The sequence below is a fragment of the Planococcus citri genome, chromosome 3 (genome assembly GCF_950023065.1).
Source record: "Planococcus citri chromosome 3, ihPlaCitr1.1, whole genome shotgun sequence".
Taxonomy (NCBI): domain Eukaryota; kingdom Metazoa; phylum Arthropoda; class Insecta; order Hemiptera; family Pseudococcidae; genus Planococcus; species Planococcus citri.
This window is the reverse complement of record NC_088679.1, coordinates 32421491-32440292: the sequence shown is the minus strand read 5'-3', so window position 1 is coordinate 32440292 and position 18802 is coordinate 32421491. Positions and strand designations below refer to the sequence as shown.

General features: G+C 35.6%; 1 protein-coding gene across 3 annotated transcripts in view; it reads left to right on the top strand.

Annotated features, from left to right (window-relative positions):
* Nucleotides 1-18802, top strand: part of LOC135840376 (neuroligin-4, X-linked-like) — a 382893-nt gene that overhangs the window by 306791 nt on the left and 57300 nt on the right. For all 3 annotated transcript variants that reach the window (XM_065356875.1, XM_065356876.1, XM_065356877.1), the window contains exon 2: nt 16219-16368. In XM_065356875.1, coding sequence (XP_065212947.1) covers nt 16219-16368 — 150 coding nt within the window. The remainder of the gene's footprint in view (nt 1-16218; nt 16369-18802) is intronic.

Genomic DNA, 18802 nt, shown 5'->3' with positions numbered 1-18802 from the left:
ACCTCGAATTTTTGTTGATTTTGTAATATCAAGTGTTGAGATACGATTCTTCATCTGGTCGGGTTCATTGGCGATTCTTTCATTCGCGAACGTTTTTACTTTTGAGTAAATCATTCACGAACGAATCTTCTCTGATTATTATTGCTGTATTTGAAACAGTCCAATCTCTCCTCGATCTCTTTCATTGGATTTGATTTAGTAAAGATTCAGTCGTTCTCGAACGATTATTCAATTCTGAGCAAATCGTTCGCGAACGAATCGGGACCAATTTTTGATGACATGATTAAACTAAAACTACTACCGACTTTGTCATAATTATCATCTACATATAATTGATTTGATTTTTTCAGTGATTCGCATTAGTTCGCGAACGATTTGTTTCCCTTGAAGAAATCGTTCGCGAACGAATCATTCACAATTTTCATTGATAGATTGAAGAATATTTAATTTTGTATCGTCGTGTATGAGTAACCTGATTTGGTTTCCTAGTGATTCAGTCGTTCTCGAACGATTCATCATTTCTGAGAGAATCGTTTGGGAAAATATGAGCTCTTATTTTTGTTGATACATTTGTAGTAGCAAGTTTAGAGGCAAATAAGTACCTATAATTAATCTTTCATCAGGTATAATTTATAGGTGATAGTCTGATAGGTATTTCGAATTTTCACCTCTGATCAAATCGTTCGCGAAAGAATCATTTTTCAGGATTCGTCAGTCATCATGAAAATGGGGGAAAAATTCATGAAAAGTCCATGTTACAAATTTTCTAAAATTGGTCAGAATGTCAGAAAATTACCATTTTTACTTAAAAATTGATACAAGTTTTGGCATCTATTTTTTTTCCAAATTTTGACTTATTTTCGAATCAGTTCCATCGATTTTGAAATTTTTGATTCTAATTGGTTAAAATTTATGCAATCTTAATCAAAAAATTAATGAAGATATCGATTCACTTTTTACGACCGACAGGTCAAAATTCTACACGAAAGATTTGCAAATCATAATTAACCAACTCTACGAATTTGATAGAAAATTGTGGTATTCCTTCCAGCCACCGGCCAACTTGAGCATCACAGGAGGAGCGAGGAGGGCATTTTCATCATTTATATCACGCTCGCTCTATAACGTCGCTGTAGTTTCAAGGTCAGGTGGAAAAATGTTACGGTTTTGTAAGATTATACGATGCGGTATACGCGTGAAGAAAGTGGAAAAGGTGAGCCGAAACAGGCGGGAATGGTAGCAGCTTCGTTGGCAGTTACTTAGGTTAGTATAGGCCCGTAAATATAACGTTAATTAAATTGCATAGCTAAACGCCTGAAATTACCATCGACAATTAAGGGCGGGCACGGTGCGGCATCAACTTATGGCAATTTATTTAAAATAATTTACATCAGAACTCGGCGGCGAAATAAATTGCATACGATGACGCCCTTTTTAAATACGCGTTACATAGGCGCGCGGTTTTATTATGCAACTTAACAAACATTTGAATTTACTCAAAATTTGCATACTCTTTACCCGAAATAATGATACAAACGTGTTAATAAAATTACCGATAATTTGCCAAACAAACGGCACGATGAGCATGGTGCTTTTTTTTAGCCTTGGCGTGCTTTTTCAAAGCGCCCATAATTACGCTTCGGTTGAGTGAACGCGATGAAAACTACAAAGCAACGCGTCCCAGCCTGGCCGGCCGGGCCGCCGGTGCGGAGCGTAGATCGCAAGCGAAATGCTTAACGTGTCTAGTTTTATAGCTTATTTGATAACGCGACATCGTCGTATAGTTGCTTTTCACACCGCGTTAACCTGCGGCACGCTGCCATCGTGAAAATTGTACGTATTTTTTAGCCGGATTTTCTTTCTTCGTACTAGATTCCAAGTTCGAATCCGAATTTCACGTTTTTGAGTTGTTCTGGAGTAGGGTGTATCTTATTTGTACATGGTGGAAATTTTTTTTCGTTTTTTCTGCTCCTATACTCTGAAGGTGTTACTTCGGGTGAGAAAATCACACCGCGAAATTGTCATCTCCCTCGGTGAATAAATGAGTCAAAAATTGCCATAAAAACAGAAAAAAATGAAACGATGGAAGAAAATGAAAGTTGACTACACGAAGAAGCTTTTAAAGCAATTTTGTAAAAAAAAAAAAAAAAGAAAAAACAGGACTTTTGTTGCTTGGTAAACTTTGAAACAAAAAGAGGATTTTTTAGGCAAGCAAGGTAAAAATCAATGCTTTTTGGACGTTTTGGCAACTATTTCATCAAAAGTTACTTGCTGAGAATTTTGACGAAAAAACGTTACAACTTTTCGTCAACTCACCAAAAATTGACTCCTTCTAACAATTTGACAAAAAAAAAGGTAGATATATTTTTGAACTTTTTGGCAAAAGCAGCGGTTTTTTTGAACAATCTTGGCAAGAACAGGATTGGTTGAGAATTTTGCCAAAAACTGGGCCCTTTGACAATTTTACCAAAAATGAACACTTTTTGAACATTTTGCCAAAAATTGACACTTCTTGACTTAGCAAATTCGACAGAAAAAAAAACAGAACCTTGAAGTAAGTATGGCAAAAAACAGAACTTTTTAAACAAAAAAAGGACTTTTAGAACAGATAAGGCGAAAATCAATTCTGTTTGGTGGTATGGGATGGAGTTTTTTGAGCTTGAAACCCAAAATTTGGAAATTATTTTTGGGATTTTTGACAGAAAGACATGCGACTCTCATTAAAATGGGTTCAAGTGTGTTACGACGTTAATGCTTTTTGAACATTTCTGAAGAATTTTCGGCTGAACATTTGGAAATGATTCTTGAGATTTTTTCGAAGCGTATCATGCAACCCATCAAAATAAGTAAAATTTTGAGAGAAATTCAAATAATTATTTTGACAAAAACATTATTCCAGTATTTCTAAAAATTGATCAAGATGGGTTAAAATTTCAGGAGAAATTCGAATATTTCAATACAAATGTTTTTTGTTGAACCCAAAATTTGGAAATTATTTTTAAAATTAAAAAAGTGTCATGCAAACTATCAAAATGGGTCAAGATTTTTGAAAAAATTCAGAGAAAGCAGTTTGCACCAGCTGTCTTCCTCGATGTTAGTTGTGCCTTTGAGAAGGTCTGGCATGAGGGACTTATCAGTAAACTTCAAGATCATTTTCCTAACAGTCTATGTAATCTTCTGAAATCTTATTTAAACAACCGCTCGTTTAGTGTTCAATGGGGCTGTGACTCATCTCAAAATGCATCAATTTCTGCCGGAGTTCCCCAGGGAAGTGTATTTCGACCTACGCTCTTTCTTCTTTACACCAGTGATTACCCAGTTACTGAAGACACTACCAACATGCTCTTTGCTGATGATTCTGGTATCATTGCATGTGATGATAATTATGAGAAAGCTGTAGGTCTTCTGCAAACAGCTGTGAACAATATCGAAAAATGGGCAAAAAAATGGAAAATCCAGCTGAACAAAAATAAATCTGTACGTGTTGATTTTTCACTCCGGAAACACGGATATGTTCCAACCAATCCCTGTGGCACAGCATGCCCGTTACTTAGGATTACACCTGGATTGCAAGCTCAATTGGCAAGAGCATATCAAAAGGAAACAAGACTTTTTAAATTTACAACTTCATAAATTTCAGTGGCTAATTGGTAGTCATTCAAAGTTGAGCTTAGCTAACAAAAGGCTGATTTACAACTATATTCCTCCCTGTATGGTCATATGGATGTGAAATTTGGGGCGTCGCGAAAAAAGCTAATCGCCTTGTCATCGAGCATTTCCAAAACAAGTTCATGAGAGCTATAACAAAGGCACCTTGGTTTGTCTTGAATGAACAACTTCGAAATGATCTTCAGCTCGATCCAATCAACGTAACTGAGGAGGTTGGTTACAAAGTTAGACAAACGTCACTTCTACAAAAATCGAGTTAGATATTGATTCTTATAGGATTTTTAACGCTCTTTTCATTGCCGAGGTCTGTTATTTTCAATATAGTATGTAAAAGGGTAAAAAACGTGCTCAAAGTTTCGCCTTAGTTTCAAACACAGACATGTGCAAATTGTCTTAGTTTCAAAAACAGACATATCCAGGATATGTCTGTTTTTGAAACTAAGATGATAGGATATGTCTCATTTTGAAACTAAGATAATGTTCACATGTCCGTGTTTGAAACTAAGGCGCAACTTTGATCGCGTTTTCTGACCTTTTAAGTACTATTTTGAAACTAAGGGACCTCAGAAATGGAAAGAGGGTTAAAAATCCTATACATATCAAAACCTAACTGATCTAGACAGCTTCAATTTTAAATTATCTTCATCTTGGTTTCAAAATCAGACAAGTGCATTTTCAGGTTCTTTTTATTAGTGGTGGAGGGTGATGGTGGAAGGATATTTTTTGTATTTTTGTTACTTGGTATCATCACTACAATTTGTCAAATATCCCCCGCCTTTACAATGCTGTATATTTTTGTAACAAAAAACATAAATTTTCTCAAAATCAACCCTGTGGCGTTTGTCTAACTTTGTAACCAAACTCCTCAATTATTTGCCATAAATCGAATGCGTACGTCAACCGGCTGCATAAACATCCAAACTGTGAAGCTCTGATGCTTCTGGATCAAAGTGACGACAGGAGGAGACTGAAGAGACTCCATACAATGGATCTCCTGAGTCTCTAAATGCACTACTATTCTGATAACAATTTAATTGTAAAATTTGTAAAGTGTTGTTCTAATGTGATACATTTAGGTTAATGAATTATGTTCAGTTCCTCAAATAAACATTTGAAAAAAAAAAAAAAGTTTCGCAAACTGTGTATCAAAAATAGTTGAAATATTGGCAGAAAATCAGAAATTTTAAACAAAACTTTTTTTCAGAATTTTCGATGAAATTTTACCCAAAATAGAGTGAATATCTCGCGGTTTTCAAAAATAAAAAACATCAGTCGCAATTTTTTGGCAATTCCTACTTCAAAACTAAGTATTTGAATTTTCAAAGGATAATAATAATAAAGGTTTCAAAATGGAAAGTGACTGTATTTCGTATCAATTGCGAATGAGCTGAATTTACTGTATTTTGAAGTGATGGATGAGGAAGGGAGAGAGGCACAGATGCTCGTGCGATCCTCTCAGAACTCTTTACAGAAGATATTGAAATTTCCATCCTTGGTAGGATGAGCATTAGATAAAATGAACAAAAATAAAATCGAATAGAAAACCCTACGACAAAGCAATAAGACGAAATTCGAGAGCATGCAGCCCAAGGCGGCGATCCTTCTGATGTTAAAGTATAATCGACATCGAATTAATCCCATCCGAATAATTTTCATAACATTTGCCTCGTGGTAATTATGGCAATATCCACTCAAAAAAATAAAAGAAATAAGCTGGTTCGGTAAAGAAAATAGAAAATTTTAAAAAGAAACTAACACCAAGCCATATCGAACGGTATTCCAAACGCGCTCGACATTTTAACAATTTTGCATTCGTTATTTTTTTTAATTTTCTTCTTTTATTTTTAACCAAAGAAAAGGGAATTTTTCTGCAGTTAGAAACCATCTCACGGTGAAGCTTTAGTAAAATCGTTAGTTTGTCGGTATATTACGTATAAAACGACGAAAAGAAGTTCACAAAGAGATAAGGGAAGGCGTAATTGAAAAAATACAAAATAAGAGAAACGTGTTAAAAGTAAAAACACAAGTAGCTTTCAAATCGAACAATATCCTGAAAAAGGTCTACAGTCTTGAAAATTAAACGCTTTTATACGTAATATCATTTATATAAAAGGGAAAAAAATAAGGAAAAAGCAAAAAAAAAAAACTGGCAAAAGAGAGAGAGAGAGCTCTACGTCTCTACGTAGATGACACCGAACGTGCGACGAGCAGTATCAAATGAACCCATTTATGAGGATCATTTTTTAAAAGAGATTTCACTTTTTCTTCGTCTTGTTATCTTACGCCCTTTGCTTTTTAGCCTGGCGCAGCGTGTTTTCTAAATGAACTCAATAAAAATTCAAAAAAGAATTCAATTCTTCTACGTCATAAACACGAAATGTGGACGAATAGTGACTTTAAATCGTCGAACGTGTCATCAGCTGTGTGTGTTTTTATGATACAGCCGACGACGAAAAATAAACTACAGATATTTTCTTTATTTGTTAAATAAAGTTTTACGTGGGTAGCATTAGGTAAAGGTTATAGAGAATCGTTTGCTTTTTTGTCAACTTGTAGACGTTGTAAAGTCCTTTCATTTTATTTTCCTTGTTTACATTTTTATTCGCACGTGTTTTCTCCTAACATTTATCGTGAAATAATAATATATACTTTACGTTATACATATATTTACAGATTTGTCTTTGAGAAAAAAAAATGTCAAGTTCCCCTTATTTTTGTTTAAACAATACGAAAAACTATGTTCAAGATAAACAAATCTACGCTGAGAAATTTATTTTTAACCTAGTTTTAAGTTTTGTTTTTTTCATTTTGTTTTTATTTTATATTTTATTTATTTGCGTCGAGTTTGTTCAAATCTTTGTTACAGAGATTTTAAATTACGCGAATCAAGTTACCTCGTAGAATGTTTCCTTCTGCAGCAGGGTTGTCTTTAAGGTAAAAGAAAAATATTTTCACCGAAGAAGATATAGTCTACGAGGAAGATATTTTATAAATTTATCCGACAATTGTGTACCATCGTCGTTGTTTTTCTTCTCCCGAAGGCAGTTAGAAAAACGCCTTATGTGTAGCGTGTCCTTAAAATTAACGTACCGTTTCAATTTGTGCTCAACAACTTGTCTAGGACGATACGAGTGGCTCGAGTGTGAAATTACTGTTGTATAGGTACGCTTCCCCCTGTCATAAGTTAACTTGTCATTTGAGAATCTAGGTACATATTTGAAATCCCAACTTTTAACTGGTCCAATAACCGACGACGACGTCACATCTAAGGGCTGATTTAATGGTTCGAGGGTGCACGAGGAAGGTTAAAAGTCAACATCTTTCTTAATAAATAAGTTGGTACAGAATGCCGAAAAATTAAAGGATCATTGACCTCTCGTATAAGTTATTACTGTGACCTGAAAATGTCATTTGATACAAGTACATATACTTGATTTTTCATTTTATGTATTTCTACTTGACATAAATCCAACCATTAGGACTATTAGTTCGAATTTCATCTCTATAATTTGGAGAGGTTGCCAGGGTTTTTCAAGTGAGGTATATATCCTAATCGGCAGAAAATTTTTTAGACTAAACAAAGCGGAATAGAAAAAGAACTTTTTTGTTGAAAATCACCTACGAAGTCTCCATGAATCATGGGTACTTCGTAGGCAGACATTTTCAGTCTTCGCAATTCAGGTACCTATATAGGTACTTACAGTTTTTTTGAAAATTACCTACGAAGTCTCCATTATTGATTGATGCATCATAAGTCAAAATTTTCAAAGTTTCCATAATTTCGGTTTTTTTGTTGAAAATTACCTTCGAAGTCTCCATGCATCATGGATGCTTCGTAGGTTGAAATTTTTGGTCTTCACAATTCAGGTATACAGTTTTCTATTGAAAATAACCTACGAGGTCTCCATAAATCATGGTTGCTTCGTAGGTTGAAATTGTAATATGTTTTTTGACAATAATCTACGAAGTCTCCATGAATCATGGGTGCTTCGTAGGCTGAAATTTTCAGTCTTCACAATTGAAGACGTCATAATAAAAAGGGATATATATGACATACCTATATGTCCTTTTTGAGGCGAATCCATATTGTTATTCTTCAGACCTTCCTCTATCATATGAGACCACCCCCACTTCACAAAGTCGAAAAACCAGTGAGATATCGCCATTTTAAAATTGGGAAGTCGATTAAAAATTTACTTTTTCAGAGATAATGGGTTACTCATGGTCGATTTTGTGTTGTCAACCATTATTTACCCGGTTTAAATCCAAAAATTTGCTTAAAAACATTTTTAAATCAAAAAAAAAATTGGCCAATTTTTCGCTTCAAAAAGGACATATAATTCGAAATGTTTGAGCGCTTACCGCTAACACACAGTTTCCTCCAGACTGATGGTGCATAGCATTTCATATAGTTAGATAGTGGGAAAATAAGATAAAATCGTCACCATGTTCAAATATGCACATTTCTAAACTTCACAAGCACTCAAACTTTCAAACAGTTTTTTCTCAAAATACAACTTTCATACATATGTCCTTTTTGCTATGACGTCTTCAATTCAGGTATTCTGGTTTTTTTTTTTTATATAAAACCACCGACTAATTCTCCATAAATCATGGTTGCTTTGTAGGATGAAATTTTAATTTTTTTTTTGTTGAAAATAACCTAAGAAGTCACCATGAATCATGGGTGGTTCATAGTTTGAAATTTTCAATTTTTTTTTTGAAATTCACCTGCGAAGTCTTCCTGAATCATGCTTCGTATGCTGAAATTTTCAGTCTTCACAATTCAGGTATACTGTTTTGTTTTTTTTTTTTTGAAAACCAGTGACGAATTCTCCATGAATCATGGTTGCTTCGTAGGTTGAAAATGTAATTTTTTTTTTGAAAATGACCTACGAAGTCTCCATGAATCATGGGTGCTTCGTAGGGTGACTCTTTTAATTTTTTTTGAAAACCACCGACGAAGTCTCCATGAATCATGGGTGCTTTGTAGGCTGAAATTTTCAGTCTTCACAATTTAGGTAAACTTTTTTTGGTTGAAAATCACCTTCAAAGTCTCCATGCATCACGGATGCTTTTTGGGTTGAAATTTTAATATTTTTTTTTTGAAATTCACCTACGAAGTCTCCATGAATCATGGGTGCTTCGTAGGTTGAAATTTAAGATCCTCACATTAAATTCAGGTATACTGGATTTTTTTTTAAACCACCGACTAATTCTTCATGAATCATGGTTGCTTCGTAGGTTGAAATTTTAATATTTTTTTTTGAAAATAACACACGAAGTCTCCATGAATCATGGGTGCTTAGTAGGTTGAAGTTTCTAATTTTATTTGAAATTCACCTACGAAGTTTCCATAAATCGTAGGTGCTTCGTAGGTTGAAATTTTTTTTTTTGAAAATAACCTACGAAGTCTCCATGAATCATGGGTGCTTCATAATTTGAATTTTTCAGTTTTCAAAATTCAGGTATAGGCCTACATTTTATTGTTGAAAATCACCTTCAAAGTCTCAAAAAATCATGGGTGCTATGTAAGTTGATATCTTAATTTTTTTCGAAATCACCTCCGAAGTCTCCATGAATTATGGGTGCTTCTTAGGTTGAAATTGTCAAATTTTAGCTTTCTTAGTCAATTTGGTGAAATTTTGTAATTTTTAAATTGTTCTAATCCAAATCTGATTTTCAAAAATCCACCAAAAAATGCACTTTTGGACCTGAAATTTTTACTGGTGGAATTTTTTTGCATGCTTTTTCGATTTATACCCTTGTCTGATTCAAAAATGTTTGTGCAAATTTTGATACCTTCCTCGCCGCTTTTTTATTCTCTTAGGCAAGTACCTGTTATTTATACATATTACAAAGGTAGGTAGTTCATGTATGTCAGCAATATATGTATAAGGGTCTGTGACTTCACCAAATTAATCTAAAAAATCGCTCGAACGATCCTAACGATGAACGATCCTATGATATTTTCCAGCCAGGAAAAAAAAAGAAGAAAATAAAAGTAATAGGGACCTATTCCGTTATATTCGTATACCTACACAACAAACATTTAGAATGCTATCGTCGAATCAGTCAGCAGCGAAAAAAGGATGATACTCGTACGTATATACCTATTCCGGGGTAATTTGAAATTTGAACGACAACTCGTCGTGCGTTTAAATCGCTCTCACAAAGGTGAAAAAGCGTTAGATAGATTACCAGGGTAAAAAGCGATGACAGCATATCGTCCAGGCAAAGAGGGCGACCGCGGTAGAACATTCGATTAGTTTATTGACTCAACGTGGTATAAAGTGGTTAAGCAAACGTAAACCGAGTAAACAAAATTACCTGCTCGTTTTTACTTCTTAATACGGGCGCGCGATCGGCCAAAATGCTATAGGAAAAAAAAACGAAAAGAAAGAGAGAATTGTAGGCTATGCGTAAAAATACCCTCGAAAATAACCTATTCGTCGAGAAATAAATTCGACGTGACTTTTGGAGCGAAATAATTGAAAACCTTTATTTTTAGACATATCCGGATCCGGGTTATGTGAGCTAAACAAGTGCGAATTAAAATGCGCCCAAAAAACTTTGCTAAATAACCTTATACGGTACGTGCGAATTTGCTAATACTTCTGCTCGGCTGAAGCCTGGCGAAAAGTATTTTTTGCTTGGTGGGCAAAAAAAACAGGCAACAATTATTGCGATGACGACCGTGCTGACAAGTCGTTGTGTAGTGGCGCTTCTTTCGCATAAAGTTGCCAAATAATGGGCAGCGAGTCGTTTGTTTGCCGGCACTCGTATCAAGGATTTTGTCACGAACTGTATGTCATGCGAGCGTCATCGTGTGTTATTCTTGGTACTATTTTTTTTTCTTCTCTCTCTCCAGTTGCCTGTTATAATGTACGTACCAACGTAGGTAATGCATTTGTGTGTGTGCGTTGTCTACCGTAATAAATCTTTGAAGTAGGCAAGTGGGCGACGAACTGTCAAGAACCCATTAGTAGGCGACATGCGAGAAATGGAAATTTGGCTTTTTTCAATCGCCGCACAGAGAACGAGCCTTGCTTTGCCTTATACTTTTACTACCAGTAAGTATGCTATAAGGCCACGTATAATTAAACCTTTCCTTTTTAATCCGCGTAGAATAATATTTTACGGATATTTTACCAAACGATAATTAGTATCGTATAAAGGTCCAGAAAATCGCATTAAAGGATGAATTTGATACGTTCTTTTGTTTAAATAAGTATAATGGGTCATGGCTGGCGTGCGTTTTCAAAATGCTAACTACGAATAGATTTTTGATCCGAGTATTTTAAATCCGACCTGGCGACCTGCTGTGCTGTGTTTTTCAACGTCATCGTGTGTACCTTGCTTACCTTTTTACTCAACGTTTTAATTTATCTGGATAGTGCTAAAGTACTTTATTAGTCGTTACTCTGTGTTGAAATAAACTGAGACTTTCCTCCTTTCATTTTTAAATCCAAATTGAGATCTAGAGTTTGCATCGAGTATAACTTTGAATATGATCAAATTTGATGACGTACATATATATGTTGATTTTATTAACTTGAAATGGAAATTTTTTCTGAAAAATCAGTTGTCAATATTCTATACCTATCTATAGCTCCATTTCGACGATGATTTTTCAAAGTAAACAACAAACTCTGAAAACAAAACATTTCTCGAATAAATTTTAAAATTTCGTTAAATTAATTATACAAAACAGAATTAAAGGACGAAGACGAGTTCTAAATAATACGAAAACGAGAAGAAAAATTAATTCAAAAACTGGGAAAATTGACTGGATATATTTATCTGGTAGAATAAACCTGGTTATTTATCATCTTATAGCCGTCGTCGTCATCGTCACACTTGAGCATCGTCGTCGTTAAAATGCATAAGTAAACATCTTTTAAAATCAGGGTTGAAATTTTTCCGCTTATATTTGACAACAGTGTCACGTTATTTATTTTACTTCGGCGTTCGTCTCGTACCCCTCAAAAAAGAAAACAAAAACTTCTAAATTTACGAAGTAAAGTTTTGTTAGAAAGTTTTGAAATTTACCGACTTAACAATGTTCTAAGTTTTCTATGCTTGTTTTTTTCGTCGGTATTTTTTTTTTCTCTTAGATATTTGGCAGTCCGAAGAGGAAAGTGCAACAGAGAACCTTGTTTGTATATTTTATTAAAAAATAAAATAACGTCGAGATTTTTTTCATTATTTTGTTGAACAACATTACGCGTTTCTTTTTTTACTTATACTTATTTTTTCGTGCTGTGAAATATGCTGGTTTTCCAAGGTGAAATTCGATAGCGAAATTTTTCTCGCGTTTGTGAATTTAAAGTGGCCGAAAACTATAAGATTTATTTTTTTTTTAGAGGGTGAACTGGAGTGGTTGAAAAATATTGATATTTTGAACGTAGGAGCTGTGTGATCGATCGAGTATTAATATTCTATGCTTGAATTGTTGGAGTACTTTGAAGAAGAGCAACTTTTAGAGCTGGGTACGATCCCAAAAATTTTCGGGGGCTTTTGATGGAAAAGCTAAACTTGGGAGGAAAAGAAATAGAGCATTCCACATTATTTGCAAAAATTCTTCTCGTGAAGTGTAAGACGCCCTTCACTCACTTAACTCATCCTTCATCATCGGTACCAATAACAATGGGCTAGAGTAGTCTTAATTTATACTCACAAGGAAGGAAGGCATCCTTAGAAACAGTTTTAAACTATTTTACGCACGTCTTCTGAAGCCACCAGTGCTTTTTTAAAAGCTGAAAAAGCTGAAATTTTCCCAAAATTTCACCATATGAAATTAGAAAGCTGAAGTTAATTTGGACAAGAGTGGCTTGAAACCACCTCAAATCAACTCAGTATGTTGAAATTAGGTTACATCTGAAGTAAATGTTTGCTTTTCAACTTCATTGCTTAAATATTTGAAATTTTCTAGAAATTTCAACTATCAAAAATCTGCAGAAGGCTCCAGAATCGCACAAGACTTTAATATGATTTCAAAACAGTTTCAAGACGGTTTCAAAATACTTAATACCATGTCAATATGAGAAGTGTTTCAAATCGTTTCAAAACTACGTACCTAATATGCTTTCAAAATGGTATCAAAACTGCAGCTTTTCTCCTCTGTGAGACAGTTTCACTATGTAGAATCATCTATGGAGATGGGATCTAGTCTATTAAGGTCATTGATCCATCTGTCTAGACTCTCAAGGTCACTGACCTACCTGTCTAGCTTTTCAAGGTCGTCTGTCAGCTTGTCTGGCCTCTTTAGGTCGTTGCCCCCGTCTGTCCGGACTTTCAAATCACTGACCTACCTGTGTAGCTTCCCAAGGTCGTCTGGAAGGCCTCTTTAAAGTCATTGGTCCGCGATTAAACGCAGTGTTTTTTCGTAAAAGTGATTTTTCTTATATTTACTGACCCGTCAACGTGGCTTCCCAAGGTATGGCCATTTAGTTCATTGCTCTTTCTGATCGACCTCCCAAGGCCGCTAGCTAACCCTTCATGCCTCTGACCCGTCTGTTTGCCTTCCCAAAGCCTGCCCAAAGCCTGCCCGTTTGTCTGGCCTCCTTAGGTCATTGATCCACATGGCTAGACGGTCAAGGTCATTGACCCGGATGTCTGGTATGTTAAGGTCGATGACTCATGTGTCTGGTTTGTCAAGGTCATTGACCCGTGTATAGCTAGACTTCTAAGGTCATTGACCCATATGTCTGCTCTGATAGGGTCATTGACCTATGTGTCTAGACTCTCAAGGTCACTTACCTAACTATCTAGTTTCCTAAGGTTGTCTGGCCTCTTAAGGTCATTGACCCGTCTGACTGGCCCTGTTTTCAAAAGTTCCAGAGTACACAATCTTCTTTTTAGGTAGGTATTCTATGAAATCCAAATAATTCTTCGACAAAGCCGATGTAACGTTCACTGCTTCCAAAATTTTCAATTTTGAAGCTACAAAAGTTAACGCGGCAGCAAAATATACCAAAATGAAGGAAATACCTACTCTATAGTCCGTTCCAAAACCCTCACATTCCACATATGATTGATTTTCTTTTAGTAAAAAAAAAAAATCGCCAACTAAACCAATTCTCACCTGGCGAATGTTTGCATTTTTAATAATTTTTGGGACACCTTACCTCCCTCTACACCTTTTTTCTTTAAGTTTTAAAGAAGTCAATACTATAGCAAAATGTGCAAATGAGAGTGATACAATTTGAACTTTCAAAATGAAGGCTCCCTATCGTCATGTGGACTGAATTTTGAATCCTGAATGAACCTTATTAGAATTTTTAATGGTACAAAAATTGAAAAAGCCATGCATAAAATTTGAAGTCGTTGCATTTTTTTTAAATCTACACGCTTTCAATATACGACATCGCCCTTTAGAAAATCATTCTTCCACAATAGTTCTGTGCAATGCATTGAATCGTCCATTCCATTTTCCCTCAGTAAGTATCTATTTTTTAAAACTTCCAACTCCGATGCAATATAAAATCACGAGCCAAAAGGGTAAAAAAAAGAACATAAACAATAATAATTATCAAGATATATAAACGAGTTAGGAAAATAGCAGTCTTGAAAATTTCCGTATAACAAAGTGTTGGTTTTTACACCGAAAGCAGAAATTGTCGTAGCGAAAAAGGAAGGAAACGTTTAGTTGGAAAGTAAAAAAAAAGTCGTAAAAGTTTAAATACTTTGATAAAACTATCGTAAGTATAAGAAGAAAAAAAAACATCGCTTCGCAATGCTTTTCAAGCCTGATTTTCCTATCGCTGGCTTACATAGGTCGTTTCCTAGCTTCGCTCAGAACGCCCCCTCGCTTTGTTCGAATGGCTCACCCCTACGGGGCTCGCCTCTACATTCGGAATGGGTTATTGGAGTCGTCCCTCGCTGCACTCCGAACACCTCTCCAATAGCTAGCCTCTTCCCAGCTCCCCAGACAAAACACTACAAAAGTAGTCAAAAATTCACTATCAAAACTTTTTTCCAGCAAATGTTTTTATCAAGTTGAAGGGGTCTTTGCTTTTCAACAGTATGTACTTTTTTCTGTTTCCCCTTCTGAGCTTCGCCCAGAAGAATGATTTCTTCCCTTTCATTCGTCTTATGGTTGTATTTTTTGCATCTGTCAAGGGGTGGGGAGGACTTGAAGAATGAAAACCGCCAAAAGGCACATCTAGGACACCCTGTGGATTTACATACGAAATTTCAGCCTCCTAGATCAATTTGGGAAGACTCCAGCGATGATACAAAATCAAAACCGTTGAAAAAGGGAGCGAAAATACACTTTTTTGTTGCTGTAAAGGAATGGGGAGGGGTGGAAAAGTCGAACCCCCCAATCGGCACATTTAGGTCACCTCCCAGATGTACATGGAAAATTTCAGCCTCCTAGGTCAATTTGGAGGGGCGAGGGGTGTGACACAAGATTTTTCAATGCCAAAAAAACACCAAAAACTGGTTTCCCCTCCTCCAAATCATTCTAGAAGACCGGTTTTTGGATATGTTGTGCAACTTTTGATTCCCTATTGATTGGATTTTCGTTCCCTTTTTTTGGTGTTTTTAACCCCTCTCTACCCCCTTTCAAAATTGTGGACATCTGCGAATGTTGACCCAAGATCATCCCCACTCAAACCCCTAAATTTGTACACCAAACCAAGCCTAAATACCCAACCAGAGTGAATCTTGTTGAAATCTTTCAGGCTAAGATCAACTTATGTTCCAGCAAAGATGTATAAATATAAATTAGACATGCTAAGTATCGATGGATTTGGACTCCTGGAGTCTCAAAAAGGATTTTGAGATTGATTACACCCCCAATCCCAGAATCATGATAGGCTGTATAAGCCTTACATTTCCTTTATTCTAAGGAAAATTAGGCTAAAATGAGAGTAAAATATTAATTAAGACTCGAACGAAACAAACCGTGATAGAAAAAAAAGACCCCAAAACAAATAGCGAAAGAAAATTCTCAGACGTGAAAAGTTTCGTAATAAACAAATAGTCAAGTTCATCTAAGTATAAACTTTTTCGATGCATGTTCGAGCTGTGGGAAAAGCTCGGCCAAAAAAAAAAACAACTTTTTACATTTCCATTTCATTCGTAATACGAAAACGAAGATTTGGCGATAAGTCGCTTTAATTGAATTTACGGATTATTCAAACTCGTCGAGTTAAATTCGACTGGTGTTACGAAGTTATAAGGTGACCGCGAGCGCGATTTCTGAAATGTAAACGCAGTTGTAAAATGTCATCGGATTACATTTTTCAATATAAAGCGAATTTTATATTCATGGCGGGTGGATTTTAGCGAGATTTGTTCAAAAAAAAAAAAAAACGATTGTGGTGAGTTAAAAGGGTGTGCACGGTTACAGTACGATTTGCGGTGTTATTTGAAAAAATTTCATATAAATAGGTACGTGGTGTGTGTTGGGTAAAGAGGTAGGTACCTACCTAGCTGTGGTGTACGTTGTCGCCGGTGGTTTTTTCCCCAACCCTTATAAAGTATTGCCACGGTGCATATCGAATTAATGAATTTTTTCTCTGTATGTTTATTTTTCAGACGGAGATGAACTGAAAAAGTATCCTGTTTTGGTTTTCATTCATGGAGAATCATATGAATGGAATTCAGGAAATCCGTACGACGGCACCGTACTCGCGAGTTTCGCCGGATTGGTGGTGGTAACCATTAATTATCGTTTAGGAGTACTGGGTAAGCGTTTAACTTTTCCTGTAATATTAAATACTATACCACCTACCGTCCCCTCGTCCCCTCCCCAACCCCTCACTTTCGTACCGTTTTCTCTACAACGCGCCGAGTTATTTATGGAGAGAATTTCGTACACAGTCGAAATTTAATTAATTTTTTTTAATCGAACAACGAAATGTATTTTTGAAACGGCTTATAATATAGCGAGCGGTAATTTATATTTAGATGCTATCGTCTTATTCGAATGTGTTGTTCGCGAGAGACTGCAGGCAAAAAGACAGTGTCGTATTCGAAAGAAAATTAGCATGAGGAGGGGATCTACATGTAAAGAAATGTCACCAGGAAGTACACTTTAAACCGGTAGTTGAAACGTAATAAATTTTTAATTAAAAATTTCGTTCGTTGTTAGAGCTAGCTTTCTTCGTTTGGGAGCTCGTTTCAAAAGAAATTAAAATTACTTGGCTTATGGTTTACATAAACTTAACGTTTCCGTTTTAGTTGAGCATGAATTTGGGTCATAAATCTGGAAAATTTCGGCTCTGATGCTCTTCGGTTGAAATTAATGATTTGTAATAAAGAGTTTTAGAGGGCGAGATTACCACAGGTTCATGGTCCAATCGTATTTTTGAAAGTTTGAGACGGAATAGATTTACGTGCTAGAGTTGATTTGGACAGATTTAATGGTGGTTTTTTTTTGGAAAACTGGAATTTCCAGAAAGCCGCTGGAGGCTGCAAAATGACTTGAAACCACCGTCCTCCAGTTGACTCAGGGAACCTCTTTAGGCGTCACACTCCGATTTGAGCGGGACCGCGATTTTTGGAAAGAGCATAGTCTAAAACCTACAAAAATAAATTTTCAGCTGCCCAAGTTCATTTTTCGATTTTTGGCGAATTTTTGAAAATTCAAAATTGACTGTTTTTGGCGATTTATGCTTATTTTTAAAAGTACGTTCTTGACCAGTAACACTGGTCAAAATAAGTCCCAAAACTAATATTAATTACCCAAATCCAAATTTTACCATTTCCAGACATTCTGGAGCCTCCAGCACGATTTTTCAATTTCTCCAGAAATTTTAATTTGCTCCAGAAGGCGTGAATATGAAGTTGGGCGGCTAAAAGTCGAGTTGTATGTTACACTCGACCTGTTTAACGAGTTTATTCACATTTGAGCTGATTTTGAGAGTGACACCGCAAAAGTGGCTTTTTGACCAGCTTTTTTCAAAATTAAAAAATCCAAAAAATCAAAAGTTTCCTGTTTGTGTCGAAATTTTTGAAATTCACGCGAATCGCTGTATTTTGTCCAAAACTAACCCCCCATCCAAATTTCACTATTTCCCGCCATTTTGGAGCCTCCAGCGCGATTTTTCAATTTCTCCAGAATTTTGAATTTGCTCCAGAAGGCGTGAATATGCAGTTGGGCAGCTAAAAATCGAGTTGTGTATTATACTCGACCTGTTTAATGAGTTTATTTACATTTGAGCCGATTTTGGGAGTAACACCTCAAGAGTGGCTTTTTGACCAGCTTTTTTCAAAATTAAAAAAATCAAAAAATCAAAAGATAACCGTTTGTGAGGAAATTTGTGAAATTTGTGCGAATAACTGTATTTCTTGAAGAACTAACCCTAAATTCTACCATTTCCAGCCGTTTTGGAGCGAGAGTGACACCTAAAATAACCACTCTTGAGGTGTCACTCTCAAAATCGGCTCAAATGTGGATAAACTCGTTCAACAGATTGAGTGTAATATACAACTCGATTTTTAGCTGCCCAACTTCATATTCACGCCTTCTGGAGCAAATTCAAAATTCTGGAGAAATTGAAAATCGTGCTGGAGGCTCCAGAATGGCTGGAAATGGTAAAATTTGGATTTGGGTAATTAATATTAATTTTGGGACTTATTTTGACCAGTTTTACTGATCAAGTAAGTACTTTTAGAAATAAGCATAAATCGCCAAAAACAGTTTAATTTGAATTTTCAAAAATTCGCCAAAAATCGAAAAAGGAACTTGGGCAGCTGAAAATTTGGTTTTGGGGGTTTTAGACTATGCTCTTTCCGAAAATCGCGGTCCCGTTCAAATCGGAGTGTGACACCTCAAGAGGTATCCTTGTCAGTATGTTGAAATTATGGTGAAGAGTGAATTTCAACTTTCCAACTTCATATCGGGTAAAATTTCGGTTCGAAACCGTTCCCAATCGATTTGGAGGGTCAAAAATAGGGTATATCTCAAATTTCAATTTTCTGGGTCGATTTCGTGAAATTTGATATTTTCTAATTTTCTCCCCAAATGTTTTCAAGGATGCGCCAAAAATCAAAAAATGCAGCTTATTAGCTCTGGAAATTTTGGCTGGTGATATATTTTTGCATGATCTAATGTCGATCTAACTTTGTTCGGTGTAATTTCTGATTTCTTAACCCTAAAGCAGTTAGTAGTTATTTT